This window comes from Triturus cristatus, chromosome 9, assembly GCF_964204655.1.
Source record: "Triturus cristatus chromosome 9, aTriCri1.1, whole genome shotgun sequence".
NCBI lineage: Eukaryota > Metazoa > Chordata > Amphibia > Caudata > Salamandridae > Triturus > Triturus cristatus.
In genome coordinates, this window is record NC_140592.1 from 343,294,254 (window position 1) to 343,312,498 (window position 18,245).

At 45.0% G+C, this 18,245-nt stretch overlaps 1 protein-coding gene across 1 annotated transcript in view; it reads right to left on the minus strand.

Moving 5' to 3' along the window:
- ZMYND10 (zinc finger MYND-type containing 10) overlaps positions 1-18,245 on the minus strand; it is a 306,520-nt gene that overhangs the window by 202,636 nt on the left and 85,639 nt on the right. The window contains exon 3 of the mRNA XM_085627752.1: positions 9,137-9,253. Within this exon, the coding sequence (XP_085483878.1) occupies positions 9,137-9,253 (117 nt within the window). The remainder of the gene's footprint in view (positions 1-9,136; positions 9,254-18,245) is intronic.

An 18,245-nucleotide genomic window follows, 5' to 3' on the forward strand; every position in this document is an offset into this window, starting at 1 on the left:
AACTCTAGGCTGCTGACCACGGTCAGGATAAGGGGGTTTGTGGGGGCCAACCTTAGGAGGGAATCCTAATCCCTTCCCTTGCGAACTATTTTGGGGGCCTTTAGGGAACTCCTTCTTTTTGTCTCCCCCCTCTTTCTTCTGGGGGGCGCCCTGACCAGTCCCTTGGAAATTCCCCCCAGTCCCTTTTGAGGATACCCGGGTACTTGCCCAGATGTCCGCCTCCTCTGCAAGCTTAATAGGATTAGTTAGCTTGCTGTCCACCAGGTGTTCACGCAGCTCCGGAAAACTTTTCTCGAGGAGGTGCTCCCTTAAAATCAGGTTATACAACCCCTCGTAGTCCTTCACCACACTGCCCTGTACCCAGCCCTCCAAGGCCTTTTTGGCGTAGTCTAGGAAGTCCACCCAAATCTGGGTGGCCAGCTTTTGGCTACCCCGGAATCTCTGCCTTTATTTCTCAGGGGTCAGCCCAAACTTTCTAATCAAGGCGACCTTCATGGTGGGGTAATTGGTCTGCTCTCGTTGTTCCAGAGCTAAAAGGGCGTCCCTCCCCACCGGAGGCATATACCTATATAGACCACCCCCCCACTGAACTTCGGGGATCCCATGGGCTCGTAAGGAGACCTCATAGGCTCCAACCACTTAGCAATGTCATCCCCGACACCGTAGCTGGCGACTACGTCCTTTGGTAGCTAGGGTCTGGGTTCCCTGGTGATCTCTCTATGTACGCTGCCACCAACGGGACTGCTGGGGGTTCCGAACTGTAGGGCCTTGAGATCCAATTCCTTCAAATGGAGCTCATGGAAGAACCTCCGCTCTTCCCTCTCTTTCTCCAAGCGGGCTAAATCCATTTTGAATTGCCTCTCCTCCCTCCTGTCGACTAAATCAGCTGAAGACAGGCTTCCCCCCGAAGCGCTACTACCAGCTCTTGAAGGGGCACTAGGAACTACATCCATATGGCCGCTCTCAGGGGGGAAAAGTGATTCTGTCCCTTCCGTGGTGTCCGGCCCTGGCCCCTCCTCCTCCCGTTTTCCGCTAGGGTGGGCCATAACCCAGGCTCTCAAGCTAGTCTGGAGTTCTATTTTCTTCGCTCCCTGCTTGAAAAATACCCCCCTCTCCTGGCAGAATTCCTTTAGCTGGGTTACAGTATACTCTTCCAGCCTACCCAGCTCAAACTCCATCCTGCCAGGGGGGCCCTAACACTGCGGAAAAGAACTTAACGTTAGGAGAACCTTCCTTATCAAGGAAGTCACACCACAGGACAGAAACAATTTCGAAAAATTCCAATCAGGGAGACAACCTGGAGAAAACTCCAATAGAAGAAAAAATCAGGTGCAGGGTGCGTGGCGCACGCTGAACCGCTTATGAATGGACACAAGCACAAGCTCAGGATCCCACCGCTGAACACCAACTTGTTGGACCTAACATCCGGGGGTAGCTTGGCTCGAGTGGGAAGGCCTATACCCGATAACATGTTGTGCTTGCATCACACTCATTTCACGCTTCAGCCAATAAATATTATGCTGCTCATTGCGTTGACACTGCTTTAAATAAAGTCAATAAATATTATGCTGCTCATGGCGTTGACACTGCTTTAAATAAAGTCAATAAAGATTATGCTGCACATGGCGTTGACATTGCTTTAAATAAAGTCAATAAAGATTATGCTGCACATGGCGTTGACATTGCTTTAAGTAAGGTCAATAATTACAAGACCTTTTATCCGATCCAGAAGTCAGGGGTCGCAACGCTGCATTTGCGGACTGAATGTGACTTATTTCAGAGCCTGGCTGAGGACTTCATATCCCACTCAGTGTATTATGCAGACCGAAACAGGGTTGGCTGGTTCGCCCCTATCTCCCACCAAACCCTCTCCTCTTCAGTACCTGCCCAGCAGACTTGATGAAGGGTGTTCTATTTCCTCCGTCCCTCCCCCAGGGGAGGGGCGGCTCTGGGCCTCACTCGAGTCTCCCGCCCTCCCCTGGGGTTACCTTACTCTTCGGCCAGACATCGGCCCTTGCGCAAGTTCCTTGGCCTCCCGGCGATGTCCGGGCCGAGGGCCTTTCTTCCCCGTGGCAGTTCGGCAGGAGGGAGGGTTGAGATGCAGAGGTCCGCTCCTTCACTCGTCCCGGGTTCGTGCCCGCAGTCGCCTAAGCAGCGCGACCTCCGAGGGCACAGCCCAGTCAGCAACTCGCACAGCGGCGGGGGCGGCGTCTCGCAGTCCGCCCCCCGTCACGTGATCTGAGTACCAGAACCTCAGGCCTAGCGCGGCCCACAGGAAACCTCGGCGGCGCGCTCCCCTCACCGAGGGCCGCGTTTCAAACTACACTGGCAACGATGGGGCCCCAGTCCTCCTTACAAGCCCCTGATGACAGGAGGGGTGATCCAACGGGCCTCAGGCCGCAGCAGTAAGGGTCTCCTTATGGAATCTCCAGAGGGGGTGGCCCAAGTTAAGGGGGTGATCTACTGCTCAGGGGCAATCAACCCGGACAGCCAGTTTTCCCAGGTCTGTGGCGCTGGTCATGTTTCTACCTAGTCCAGAACAGCTGTCAGTTACAAGATCTGGGATACTCCAGGGCTCCGGGCAGCAGCAGGGTTATAGAGAATTTGGGCCAGTGATGGTAACTCCCTATCCCTATTCCCTTCAGAAGTCCTGACTAGGCAAAGTAGACCATAAGGTTGGCTTGTTCCCCAAGGTCAGAGGATAGAGTCAGGGTTAGGTCACAAGGTAGAGGGCAGTGTCAACCGGGGGGGGAAAAGCAGGCCCTAAGTACGGTCAATTCCCCCCACTAGCACACCCACCTCCCCACTCAGGTGCCTGGCTCCGGACTACCTCATCTCACACCTACTACCTAAAATGGCCGCCGCCCCCCTCCTCTATATATAGCCTGGACCGTGACTAGCCAGAGTGACCCAGAAGGTTCTGGAACCCCTCATGACAGTCTATGGCCCAGGTTCTGAGGTGACAGTTTAGGCCACCATTTTGTAGAGGAGACCTCATTCACCCTCCATTTTGGAGAAGCACCTTGTGCCTCACCCTCAATCAGTGAGAATGGGCACCCAGGGCCTCTACGTCAGCACCAAAAAAGTAACTAGTAGACAAAAAAAATTTGAGGGTAAAGGGAAAAAAAATGAGGAGGGAACAGCCAAAGGACTGGCAGGTCTAACACTTCCTCTATCTTTTTATCAGTTTAGTGGCGCTAATAGGAACCTCCACCGCCAAAGCCCACTCCGTTAGGTATTTATCAGGCTTAGGCAGGATCCCATTAGACTCTAAACTGTGCCAGGGGATACTTCCTACATTTAGCGGACAACGACTCATACATCTATTTACTGAGCAGCCATACTTAAATCCAACCTGACATCTATTGTGCCTCGGCATTACTGGATACTCGAAGTAATATCTCCCATCACAACAGGTGTTCTCTATCTAGCTGGCTGTAAGAAGTATAGTAGGCTCTGCTTCTCACTGTCACCAGGATAAACTGGTCAACAACAGTCAAACCGAGGTATTCCGAAAACATTATGTCACTTCTGTTTGCCATTTTATGGATGGACTTAACTCTCCCCAGTAGACCCTGCTTAGCCACTGTTGGTGTATAACCCCTGCTAACAAAATGGCCAGGTCGCCAGTCTAGATTGATCCATACAGCCTTTATACATTCTAGTATCGGTTGTTTAAACTGCACCCCATGCACACTTATTTTGATATTATTATTTCTTCTCCACTTCTCCTTCTCAGTGTAAACCTTTCTCTGCAATCAAACCAATATTTACATAGACAGGAGACCTGTTAAATCGTCCTAACTCACTCAGATCAGTATAGAGCTGGAAAACCTAATAAATCTTAACAACTTCATGACCAGACTATTGGCCTTGAGCTGTTGATCAATAAAACCTGAGGAACAAGCAATGGCTGAACTCATTCAAAACCAAGATCCTAAAATGCAATGAATAGAAGAAATATAAGCCATCAACTATCTGGCCCTAGGAACTCAGCCCATAGTCCGCAAAAAGCGAAGTAATAAACTAAGAGTCTATAACAGACCTAGCAGCATCCCTCTAATAGACAGAAACCCCCTGGCAGACTAGAAGGCAGCATCAGGAAACCTATGAGAATTCATTGTACCGTTTTGTGGAATGCTTTAAACTCTCTTGGCCCTTTAAAATGGCATTAAAGACAAAACTTTGATAAGAGACCTTTGAGCTTTAAGCACCACTTTTTGGACCAGCCCCACCGTCCTCAACATTTTAGGTCTCACTGTAACAGCACAGCAGCAAATTAAAAAGAAAACTATAGTTGAGGAAGAGAAAAAAAGGAAATTCAGTGTGTAGTTAGGCATATAGCATAGCCCATAGCTGAAAGGTGAAGAGGAAGTGAATAGCTGATAACACCCCACTCAACCCAGATCTGTGACTTGGGTTTAGTGTTTGAAAAGTTTCAGCACTCCAACCATCATCTCCTTGTGTTTGCTTTGTACGCCCTACGTTGGCAGGGTATGCCCAGACGTGGGTGCCTTGCTCACTTTGCCACTGGATTTAAGCTAGCCTGGCTGAAGAGGGCTGTTAGCCTGAAACCGGTCCCAGGATGCTTGTTTCCGGTCCAGGGAAGACCTGGCTTAGCAGTTCGGGCTGGACTGTTCCCATGAGGCACAGGGTCAAGACTGATTTGAATATAGCTGTGTCTGAACTGGGGTGGCAAAGTGAGCTAAAGAATGATGATGGTTTCAACCCAGATCTGTGACTGGGGGTGAGTGTTTGAAAAGTTTTAGCACTCCGACCATCATCTCTTTGTGTTTGCCTAGTTTTGCTCACGTCATGCCTCACTCCAAGGAAGGCACTTCGGCCCTTTGACCTCTCCCGGCCTGCACTTCTGATTGATAGACATCCCCCAATTCCTGTAAGACCTCCAGACCACACCAAGCACTCGCACCCACTCTCCCTTAATGCCCTCGCTACTCTGCTTTTTAGCCATCCCACATTTCCTTTGGTGCCACACTGCTCATCGTCCTCTCAGCCTTACTGGCACACCCCCCACACTTGACCCATTCCCCCTTCTTACAGGTTGCCCAAGCAGGAGCAACAATTGGGAAGACAAGTTACAAAAAATATGCACTGACAGTGTGTGTGTGTCTGCCTCTGTGTGCACGTATGTGTCATACCTGTGTGAGTGTGTCTATGTCGGTGTCAAGTGCATGTGCACGTCAGTGTGAGCATATGTGTGCATGCACGCCTGTGCAAAACTCTGAGTGCATATGTCAGTGCATGTGTGTGCCTGAATGTCTGCATGCGTGGGTGAGGAGCGAGCATTTTGTCCACTGCCCAAACCGTAAATACTTGCCCCAGCGGCACAGCAGTTCAATTCCCTGGCAACAGGTAGGTACTGGAACAAGGGTGGTAATTCCTGTAAAAATGCAGGCCCTGATATAATGGTTGTAATCTCTGGCCACATGCCTTGTCTTGGCACAGTGGTGGTCATTTCTGGTAAAACACTGGCCCTGGCACAATGATGGTATTCATGGGAATATACCAGCACAATGGTAGTTATTATTGGTAAAATGCTGTCCTTAGCATACCTGCGGTAATCCCTGGTGACACGCAGACCCTGGCACATTAGTTGCAATTCCTGGTAACATGCTCGCCCTAGCACAATGGCGGTAATCGCTTGCAACGTTGGCTGTGGCACAATGGTGGCAGCCCCCTGTAACATGTTCGCTGTGACACAAGTGTGGCAACATCTGATAAAATACTGAACCTGGCATAGTGGTGGTAATCCCCTGTAAACAATGGCCCTGCCATAATGGTGGTAATCCCCTGTAAAACAATGGCCCTGCCATAATGGTGGTTATCCCCTGTAAAACAATGGCCCTCTGGTAATTCCTCATAAAATGCTAGCACAATGGTGGTAATCTCTGGCAACATACTGACCCTGGAACAAGGGTGTTAATCCCTAGCATCATATTAGCCCAATGGTGGTACTCCCTAAATTTATGTTGGCCCTGGCACACAGGGGGCATAGTTCTTGACAACTTGATGGTCGCAGCACAATGGTGGTAATCCCACTCATGTTGTGGGCAGCAACTGTATGTTGGTATCAAGGCAAAAATGCAAGTATGGGTGAATACACTGAAGTTGAGAGAAGCGAAGAAGCAGTACAAGTGAGCATATGTCACGGGAACTTTGGAATAAATGCTTAGTAAACCTCTCTAAAAAAAAGAAGACAAACGTCTTTGCCATTTCCAGGGTTTTGGGGAGAGGGTTGGATGAGGCAAAACCTAACACATTTGTAAATCTTTTATGTTTTTGGGGACGGACTCTTTAATTTCATGATATTTAAACAAATACTAGCTTGTTGTTAATTCCTTCACGTAAATGACAAAACAACGCTTTAAACAGACCCTTAGTCTCAGATGTACTATGTTGTTATTCCTTTCCTTCTTGAAGTGCGATTGGCAAAATGTTGGTATTTTATTAAACAAATAAATAATGGATGTTATCCCATTGCTCACCCCCAAATGAGCAGTTTTACAACCTTTAGACTCCTTGCAAACTCTTTCACAACATCACGCACCTAGCTTTTCGACATAAGTTCCAACCTTCCATAGCTCTCATCATGCCTTGCTTAAGGTATGAAAAATGCTATATCTTTGAGGTTCTGTTCTTACTACAATGAAGACTGGAAAGAATTTAAAAGGGGCAGCATGATAACTGTTAAACCTTCATCTACTTGACCACACCTCACTAGTCTTCCAAGCACACCACTGGCTATGCAGGACCGAATTCTCTGCTTTGCTAATAGGGTAATCTAGTAACGAGCCCAATCTTCATCCAATTAAAACTGCAAAGATACTTATAGATCAGATCCCTTAACTCAACACTGGCACCACTGGTGACCGTCCGGAACTTTAAGAAGAAATATATTTGTGGAACCCTCTACTCTGTACAAGCAACAATGCATAACTTTGTCTTGGCAAAAATACAAAAAACATTCAAGACCACTTGGAAGTCAAGGAGACAGTCAAGATCTTAGTCTTGGCCAGATAGTGAAAAGTAGCACCTACACCATCAAGAGAATGCCTGAGCACCACAGAACTCAGGAACATGACCACCAAGGGACTGAAAACAAATGTGCCTCGAGAATGGTCAGCACAAACACCTGCAAAATTTCCACACACTTGCTTCTCTACATAGAGCTATGTTTGCAGCAAAATAACAAAAGTAGACTCTCACAATCATGTACAATACAATACACAACACCCAACACTATACAACAAAATACATCACTTTGAAAGGTGTAAACAGCTGGCTGAGTATTTCCATGACAAGATAATTACAATCCGAGCAAGCTTGGAGAATATTACTCAGATAGCAGAAAGCCTTGTCGAGGTAGCTGGTCCAAACAGAAGTATTCAGGAGGCACCCACTTTACCTATCTTCCTATATATTTCCATGGATGAATTTCTAATGGCCATTAAGGGACTAAAGTCAGGGTCCCCGTTTGATCCTTGCCCACCCAGCCTTTGCACTAATGTGGCTTTGGCTATCAATCCAGTGGTAAACAGAGCCCTAAAGGAATCCCTGTCATTCGGTACTGTACACACTAAATGGAAACATGCTAAAATCCTACCCTTACTTAAAAAACCTACAGCTGATCCCAAAGTTCTAGCCAACTATAGACCAATCTCTCTTCTTCCACCATTCTCAAAAATCCTAGAAAAGCATGTTAACTCACAGATCTCGAGTTACCTTGAAAATAACAACCTCCTCCACCCTAGTCACTCGGGTTTCAGAGTCAATTGTAGCACTGAAACAGCTCTGTTAGAAATAATTGACCACATCAAAGGCACGCTGGACAATGGGGCATGACCGTCTTGTTTTTGTTAGATCTATCTGCAGCTTTTGACACTGCCCCTCATGAAAGATTGTTGGCCTGCCTTCAGGCTATTGGGATTCAAGACCTAGCTCTGAAGCAGCTGATTTCCTTTCTAAACAATAGAAGTCAAGAAGTGTGGATTCCTCTGTGCTCATCTCCAGTTTGTTAACTGGCCGTAGGAATCCCTCAGGGGTAGGTCCCACATTATTCAATGCATATCTTACATCCCTAGCTGTGTTGGCAGAAGCACTGGGAGTGAAAGTAATATCATACGCAGATGACACTCAGCTACTTTTCACCTGTGAAAAGGGAGAGAAATTTGATGGAAGGGCCATTAAGTCCTGCCTTTCCAATGTGTTTAATTGGCTATGATCTAACCCACTAAAATCCAAACCTGATAAAACTGAGATTGTGTTTTTTGGTAACTCCTCACCTGAGGTGTGGAGGACTTGTTGGCCGCAAGACATTCCTACCTCATGTACACTACAAAGTACTGTAAAAAAAAAGACTAGGAATTAAAATTGACAATGCCCTGTCTTTCCATCTTCAAATTCAGACATTGGTGGGTTCCTGTTTCGGGATCCTACACTCTCTGAAACAATGTTTTTCTTTTCTGTCAGTAGCAACTAGGAAAATGGTGATCCAAGCCTTGAGGCTAGACTATAAAAATGCTCTCTATTTAGGCCTCCCAGACCATCTTCTCAGCTGTTTACAGTTAGCCCAGGATGCAGCATACAGAATAATTCTAAATCTTTCTCCAAGAACGCACATGACCTCACACTTGAGGGTGCTTCACTGGCAGCCTATCAGAAAGAGGATTCTTTTTAAGACATTGTACCTGGCACATAAAGCCCTCCACAAGAAGGGAGCTGTGTACAGGAGGAGGAGGATATGTGCTCCCTCCCACCCCCCGAGATCTGCGATCTTCACACCGCTATTTAGCCAGGATTCCAAAAATTAGCCAGGCCAAAACTGGGGGTGGGGATCTTTCTCATTATGTGGTTCAAATGCATGGAATAAACTCCCTAGGGAACTCTGTGCCATATCAGAGCTTCCCGTTTTCAGGAAACAGATAAAAACCTGGCTGTTTCAACAAACTGAGTAAGATGGTCATTTTTGCGGCTGGCAGGCTGTCCTACGTTCAACACTGGGACACTCTTTGGAGTATTTTCACGCTATGCAAATGCCTATTTATTCATTCATTCATTCATGCATTCTTACAAGACATTGTTCCCTACAAAGACCATATGGCCTTTTTGTACTCACCACCATGTAGATGGGGAAGGTGCTTTGTGGATGAAAGTCCTCCAATTTGCACAGCACAGGGAATACCTTCTGTTTCCAGACTTCCACACTTATCAGTTCATGGATTAAAATGGGAATCTAAATACAAAATATTTTTTTGACCTTTATTATTAACATTTATTACCTATAATTAAAAAAAAGAAAATTAATATAATTGAATTCATCAAAACAACCCAACTATGTAGGCCATAGATCAGGATCCAATAGGATTGAACACAGACCAATTCAATCCTCCGATTTCTGAACCTACAACATTACTTTTGTTATGACTACATACCTTATACCAATACAGAATTAAACACTTCATACCTTAGCACCCACAAACCCAGAAAGAAAACAAAGGAGGGGTGTGGATTAACGGCTAGAGCGGCCGACTTTGAAGCTGGGGAACCAGGTTCGAGTATGGCGAGAGGCTCAAACATCCTGTGATTCTGGGCAAATCACTTGATCGCCCCATGACTGAAAAAAAATGTGTCCATCTGTAATGCAACTGGTGCTCATGTAAAGCACTCTGATATCTTCGGGTGGAGTTTGCGCTATATAAAACTGCAAAAAAAAAAAATGGGAGTAGAGAGAAGAATGGTTATGACTATGGCATTGCCCACATTCCCGATGAAGGGCAAAAATGGAACAACATATCACTGGTAATACAGACCATGAACAAATCTTAACACTCTAGCATTCTGAAGTAGGAATCAAAAGGAACATTGGTTACATGGCCAAGCTGGGAATAGAGTAGGTTGCAGAGCTCTGTAGGTCCTTTCCAACGTGACCCGGTCAACATTTAAAGCTGCCCCAGAGACTTGAAAAAACATAAGTAAAAGATGCCAAATAAAGATCTTTTAAGCGAGAACCCTGACTATATTTTTACAAGAAACCCATCTACTTCAAATCGTATGCCCAGTGAAAGGTGACACACTCCATGTGATCTGCAATATTTCCCCAGGTGCCCAGTTGCCTGTATAGCTATACAGCGGTGATACTTCCTATCTTCTAAACATCGGTCATTGGTGTTCAATTTTATAGTGTGATTATAAGACAATGTCCCCACTCTGTCCCTTGTTAGGATCATCAGTGATGAAACTCGGGTAGGTTGGGCACCATACAGACAACTGGGCACCTGGGGAAATATTGCAGATCACATGGATTGTGTCACCTTTCACTAGGTATACGATTTTAATATGTGGGGGAGCACACAATAGGTGGAGAGAGCAACAAAATAAGTTAAAAGATAACTCACTTATCGTGGGGAGTAAGGAAAGTTATAGTTATATGATTAAATATAATTATGAATGGTATTTTATTCCCGTAGGTACGCAGACGGTGTGTGTCTACAAAAAGGGCAAATATTGCCATTATTAAGTGATAAGACTAGGAGGGAACATTATTAGGACTTTCTTTAGGGATCTGTATCCTGATGACTGCCAATGACCCTACCAGGAAGCAATCTAGGGCAAAAACATGTTGATACAGCAGGCAGGGTAATGGTGACGTTACTTTCCCATATACCCGTATTACTTTTCCTTTTAATCCTGCCAAGTGGGACCCACAATAAAGGTCTTGGATACACACTTAGACAGTTTTAGATTTTTCTCTGCATTAGGGATCCCTACCTGTCAAATTCTTTCTTTTCTATAATTTTTATTTTTCCTTGCGCTCCTCCCTGGACGTTAGTCTGTGTCAGGTTGTCGCAGCGGCCCTGTGATGAAGCATGCCACTCACTGAGTGGGTGGGGGGCAGTATTTACAAGCCTTTGGGATATCAAAATTAGTTTTTTACCTTTAAAGGTAACTCTGACACTATAATTCGAAGCCCCCGTTCTAGGGTCTGGTTATCAGTTTTTTTTTCTTTTATCCTTCTAACCATTGTGGGGGATGTATTCTAGTATTCATTACCCCTAAGTAGACGTCCTTCTCATTTAGTGAGTTATATAAGCTAGACCTAGCCATGTTCCTGGCAACACACTTAGAACTTTGCAGCCAGGATAACTTTGCTAGATGTTGGGGACAACACAGAGTCTCCTTGTCATATAGTATATGTGCCAGATAAATATGCATATATTTATACAAAGCTCCCTTGATTTTTCACTGCTACAAAAACAGAGGACCCGAATGGCCAATACTTAATGTTAACGAGCCTTCTTCACAATAGGAAAACTGTGCTAATTAATACATACCTCTCTTAAATTTAGACAAGCCTGAAAAGCTCATCACAATATTCAACATACTCTGTTGAACTGAAATTGATTTAATAGTCTGAGCAGGTTACTTCAACCTAGTTCTGAATCGCGAACTTGACAGTTACTGTGGCATGGGTGCATGCAATCCATGGGTGGGGGAAATTCTCCGTGAAGCAATAGATATGCTAGATCAGGTAAATGTATGGAGACATCAACATGGAGAGTAAAGGAAGTACTCCTTTTACTGGACACCACAACATAATGTCACGCATAGATTATTGGCTAGTTACACAAGCAGGGACTCCCTGGGTATCAGATATTGTTAACTACCCTGGACATTATCACACCATTCACCTGTGAAGGTGGTACCAATGATGCCCTGCTCTGAGATGAGGCAATTCAGCTGGAGATTTCCTACAGACTCCTTCTTAGACTGTAGCTAAATATGCCACATTATTACGAGGCATTTAAGGTCTACATTAGAGAAGTGGTTAACTACATTCAATTTGAGACAAATTTAAGCGACGGACCGTGGTATAATTAGGATCAACAAGATCGACTGTGGCAGGAAGGCAAGGCTTATTCGATAATAAGCTCTCTTCAGAGATTAGATCTCTTGAATGACTACACAAGCAAAACTCAGTCAAGGAAACACAAAGACAGGCATGCTTAGGGATCAACTGAAAGATCATAAACTAAATTGGGCTAAAATATTGCTACTTAAACTGGGGCAACCCTTCTATAGTAAAGGATATTAGGTGGAAACTCTATCAGCAAGAAAGGGCCGCCTACAAGCCAGAGCATGTGTCTTCAGGCTTGTAGGTAGACTTTTCTTGCTGATAGAGTTTCCCCCTTTATCCTTTATCAAGCCTAGTTGGGCATGAGGGAGGATGACAGCGGAGCGCCCGGCCTCCGGCTAGTCAGGTGCCCGCAACTTCCTCGCTTCCACGCCCACCTCGTATGGCGGACTACGAACGCCGGCGTTGACGGCGTTCCTTCCTGCTCGGCAGTGAGTTTTTCATGTTGTTTTCGCCTCCTTTGGTGCGGCGCCATCAGTAATCCCAAATACAGTACCTGAGGCGAGAAGGCGGAGAGAAGTGCCTTGAGGAGCCACGCGCTATACTGGGACGAGACGAGTTAAGCGTCCGGAGGAGGCAGGTGGGAGGAGCTCGGACCTGTACCAGCCTCAGGAGCATGACTGAGTGAGAGTAGCCCTTTGAGGAGCCACGCGCTATACTGGGACGAGACGAGTTAAGTGTCTGGAGGAGACAGGAGTCAGGAGCTTGGACTTGTGCCAGCCGCAGGAGCATGACTGAGTGAGTAATTGAGTAATGGTGCTCCTGTTCTAGGCACAGTTCAGTACACATTGAAGCTATCACTGTAAGAACAATCTTTTGATAGAAAAACTTGAGCCTTCCGTTAGAAAATAAACTCTTTCTATGGTTTATGGCCCTGGATCTCTCACCTTCTTGCACTAAATTATATTGGCCCCGAAGATTAAAGGGACTATAACAATAACTATATAACCTTATATAGCGGTTAAGCCATTGGGTCGGGAAAGACTTTGGTTTCGGATTCTGCCTATCAGCATAAAAAATGGGTAAACCCCTAAAGAGCAGCAGCGGGATGGTCAAAAATGACAACGTAGCCCGTCAAAAGAAAATAAAAACTCGCCTAGCTCAGGTGAAGGAGACAAGACAAACTGCTAGCCTGGCTCAAAAGGGAGATGAGCTTGCACTTACTCCACTCCAAGACAGCACTTTTGAGAGCTCTGAAGAGGAGCTGGCCTCATTAATGTCCTTAAAAGCCAAGGAGCCTCATTTGGAAGACGAGCTCAGGCAGCGCTGTGAGTCCGAAAGAGCAGATACAGATCCAGATGCTGATGGCCTCAATGATAAAATTAACCCTTCCAAGCAATTTCCGCTATTTTTGAAAAAAGCAACTCTGCCACCTCCGGTCTCCAGCTCTAGTTCTCCTACAACCAAGGGCGATTTAGCAGACGGGAACCAGATAATGGAACTACTTGGCAGTATACCCCCAAGACAGGAACTATCTTCTCAGAGCCATTTAGTAGTAGGGGGCAAAGACCCGGTCCTTGTTCAAGCTCAAAGAAGAGACCATAATCATCTGCAAGAAAAAGATCAAAACTTAAATCAGGATACGAATATGCACAGGGGCCGCGAGACTCTAACTCCGACAGCAGCTGCTGAAATATTAGAAGGAGGTTCATTAACAGCATTGGCCTCTTCACAGCACGACTCTTTAGGGTCTGAAAGCCCACTCGAAGTCCCAGTACCAGTACCAGTATCAGCACAAGGGGAGAGTACAACAAGGTCTCCCGAGTTTACTGACTCTACTGTATCCCAGCTTAAATCCATTATAAGCCTGGAGAAATGTGAGGAAAGCGATGTAAGGCAATTAGACATCAAGGACCTTCTCAATCTTATTTTAGAGGAAATCCGCGAGATGAAGAGGGCTCGGAAAATCGAAACTACTATACTATACCAACGCCTGGGAAAAATCGAGGAGGCGATGCAGGGTTTCCCTATCAGACTCCAGGAGGCAGAAGCCAGAGTCTCGCTTCTTGAGGATCAGATGTCTTCTGTCTCCAAAGAAATGAAAGCTGCCACAATCAAAGAGAGACATCTTGAAAATAAGATTGAGGATCTCGAAAGCCATTCACGGAGATCAAATCTACGGATAGTTGGAGTTCCAGAGGGAATCGAAAAGTCACAGCCATTGCAATGGGTGGAATCTTTTATTAACCCCTTCGCTGCGGCGCGAATTCCGCCGCAGCGCTGGGGGGGTTTGGGGGCAGCACGGTGGCGCGGTGCTCATGACGGAACCGCGCCGTCATGAGTCACGGGCGAGCTGTGCTCATGACGGCGTGGTTCCATCACGACTCCGCCCACTGTCTAATTCGCCCGCACAGGCGGGGAATTCGAGCCGCGTGGGAGGAGCGGCCGCTCCATGACGGAACCACGCCGTCATGAGCACACGGTGCCCGTGGCTCATGACGGCGTGGTTCCATCAAGGGCACACAAGGGGTTAAACAAACTGTTCTTCCGGAATTTGAAGGAGACCTCACAATTGCAAGGGCTCATCGAGTACCAGCACAACCTTTCCCGAACTCTCCAATTCCACGAACAATTTTGGTGAATTTTATGGACTTCCGAATAAAAAAAAAAATAATAACTAGAGCAATTCAGCAGAGGCAGTTTTCTGTAAATGCCACCACCAAGTGTCGTATCTTCTCTGACATGAGTGCCTCTGCTGCTCACAAAAGAAAATAATTTGTTAAACTCTTACAGCTCTTTAAAACGTATGGTGCCCAAGCCTCAATCGCACAACAGTCCAAATTAAAAGTCCTTGTTAAGGGCAAGTTCTTCTTGTTTTCAGATCTAGATGAGGCCCAGGCATTATTAAAGGAAATCTCAAAGGGAGTCTAAATTCAACTGAAAAAGCCGTTGATATCTATATTTCACAAGGTAGGGGTGGGGTGGGGCCGGGGATGTAGGGCACCAAGGGTGTAAGGTCAAGACACCCCAGGGTTCAGCAGGGGGGGTGCAATGTGGTTAGCGGGGTCCGTAGGGATCATTCCACATTCTAGGGTGGGGCTATTTTCTTTCTGGGGAGGGCGGGGTTGTGGGCGTCGAGTGTTCACTTATGGTAAAGAGGGAAAAAATAGAGCAAGAGGTTTTTTGAGCAAGGTTATGATTAGAATGTATATGGTAAAACAAGGTAGAGAATTGGTCACAAATAGACGGATAGATGGCTAGGGAGTTCAATAGATGCAAGATTCTATCGGCCAATGTAAATGGCATACTGAATAAAAAAAAAATATGGCGCCTTAATCAGATGGTTACCTTCATTATGCCCTCAAATCCTTTTTCTTCAAGAAACCCATTTAAAGTCTAACTCCCCCAAGCTGTTTATACCCAGAACTTTCTCGAAAGCTTTCTTTGCATCTTCAGGTTTAGCAGCAAGGGGCGTTGCAATCTATCTCTCAAATAAGCTTCCCTGGGAGGTCCTAAAAGTTCATAGAGATTTGAAGGGAAGATGGATTTGGATTGCAGTAAAGCTTTATGGGAAGAGGTTAAACTTAATTAATTACTACGGCCCTATACTCGATGATGAGGCTCCATTGATTCAAATTTACAATTTATTATCTGGTGCCCCGGGGCAGATGATACTCGGAGGAGATTTTAATTTTATATTGGATCTAAGTAAAGATACGACAAACAAACAGAGGGGTCAATTAAAACCGAGCACTAAAAAAGCTCTGGAAACCATTATTGAGGGCCTCCAATTGGTGGATGGCTGGAGGGAAAGGAACGCAGAGAGAGAATTTTTTACTTTTTATTCACATCGCTTTCACACTGCATCCAGAATAGATTTTTTCCTTAGCTCCAGGTCTCTCCAGATCCTTGAAGCAGGTATAGGATGCAATCCTTTCTCTGACCATGCCTATATCAATCTGGAAATTAAAATTAATGGAGAAAACAGGGAACGACCCAGGTGGCAGCTGGACCGCTTTCTATTACAGAATGAGGAATGGGTAAAAGATTTCAGGGTATGGATTGGGGAATACTTCCGGATCAACGATAATACTGCTTCCCCCTTCTCTGTATGGGGGGATTTTAAATCGACAGCCCGGGGTCTAATAATAGCTTTCACAACTGCCCCATCTAAGGACCGAAGGGATAAGATAGCTCAATTACAGCTAGAACTTGAGAGGGAGTATGCCCTTCAACTACAGTCTCTTCCCAACAAATTTGACCAGGCCAAAATGGCATTGAAAGACTTCTTTACCATCGAAGAAGTTTGCAACTCTCAATTATTCCAACAGAGGGTCTATGAGGAGAGCCAGTTGATCGGCAGACTCCTGGCAAATTCTATAAGAAAGAAACAGGAATCAGCCTCAATAATAAAAATATTAGATCCCTCTACTGGTTTGGAAGTTGTCGACAGCCCTAGAATTGCTCAACTTTTTTTGGATCCTTATGCCCGGTTATATTCCACCGAATACAAAATACAGAGTAACTCAATTGAAGAGTATTTCTCAACTCTAGATCTCCCTCAGCTATCCTCAGAGCGGGTTCTTAATTTAGAAAGTCAAGTTGAGGTAGGTGAAATTTTAGCAGCTATTAAATCAACTGCGGGATCAAAAGCTTGTGGGCAAGATGGCTTTCCAATCGAGTTTTTCAAAGTTTTTTCAGAGGAACTACTTGTCCCTCTGAAAAACTTGTTTAATTTTATAAGAGAAGGAGGCCAGGTCCCGTGCGAATTCAAAGAAGCGATTATAATCTCATTCGTTAAAAAAGATAAAAACCCTGATGACATGAATTCGTATCGGCCCATAAGTCTTTTAAATTCCGATTATAAATTATTAATGAAGGTATGGGCCGACCGTATACTACCAGCTGCTCAGGAGGTCATTCATAGAGATCAAACAGGTTTTATTGCGGGTAGATCAATGGCTGCCAATACCCAATTCTTAATACAAGCTTTAGAGTATTTTCATTTAAATCGCATTCCAGCAAGTATCGTAATGGTCGATGCAGAAAAAGCTTTCGACCTTGTAAATTGGAAAACTTTATTTATTACTTTGGATCAATTTGGTTTTCCGCCAAATGTTGTGGGAATGCTAAATAATATTTATCAGGATGCAACTGCTAAGCTTGTAATAAATGCCACCTGTGCAGGAACGTTACGAATTAAGCGTGGAACGAGACAAGGCTGTCCTCTCTCTCCTTTACTTTTTTTATAGAACCCCTGGTTTTAAGAATTCGAAACAATGCTGCTATCCATCCCCCAATTCCTGATATGTCCAAACTTAAGCTATTTGCCGATGATATTATTTTATATCTGGCCCCTAACAGGATCAATTTCGAGGAGGTCTTGGGTGAATTCTTTCAGTTTGAAAGAATAGGTGGCTACAAAATCAATGCAAATAAAACTGAAGTTCTTGCCCTGAACACGGATATCGACGTATTCCCCAGTTCTTTAAAATCACAGGCATCCAGGACTGACCCCATAAGATACCTCGGGATCTATGTTTCCTCTCAGTTTTCCCAATTATATGATCTAAATTATTTAAGAATGAAGATAAAAATAACAAAATTACTGGATCAATGGTCAGTTCTTCCATTATCAATAGTAGGGCGAGTATCATTGATTAAAATGTCGATACTTCCTCTTTTGATCTTTTTATTCTCCAATGTCCCTATTAAAATCAATCAAGTATTTTTTAGGGAAATAGATACGCTTCTCAGACAATTTATTTGGGAAAAGAAAGCCCCCAGGGTTAGATTGAATATCTTACAACTACCAATAGATATGGGGGGACTCGCACTCCCACATATTAGATCATATTATGAGGCCGCCCTTCTCGATTTAGTATCTCGACTGTTAGGATCTTGCTCCGGTAGAGATACTTTTTTCATTGATAGAATGCTGCTAGAAATCGGTTCATCCACTCCAGTGTTTTTAAAAACTGCTAAGCTTCCTAAGAAATGTCGATATAAAACTTTAAAGGACTCCCTTTTTAGACTTCAGGCAATTTTTAGGGACATGAATCTGACTGGTTTTCAATACCTCAAATTAAGAGAATGTGCCGGCCTCGGCCTCCAGTTACAAGCTAGCCATATTAATGTATGGGAGAATTCTGGATTAACCGAATTGAGACATTTTATAATACAGAATAGACCGATTTCCTGGCAGGAAATATTGGCCAGGATCGGGGCTCGTCGGAAACCGGCCTATTTTGAATATCTTCGGTTAGTCTCCTGGTTGAGAAGAAATGGAGGTATAACCGAATCTCCCAATCATTTGTCAACTGCCCTTTATGGAGCCAAACTACGAGGGATAGGCAACTGGTATAAGTTGATA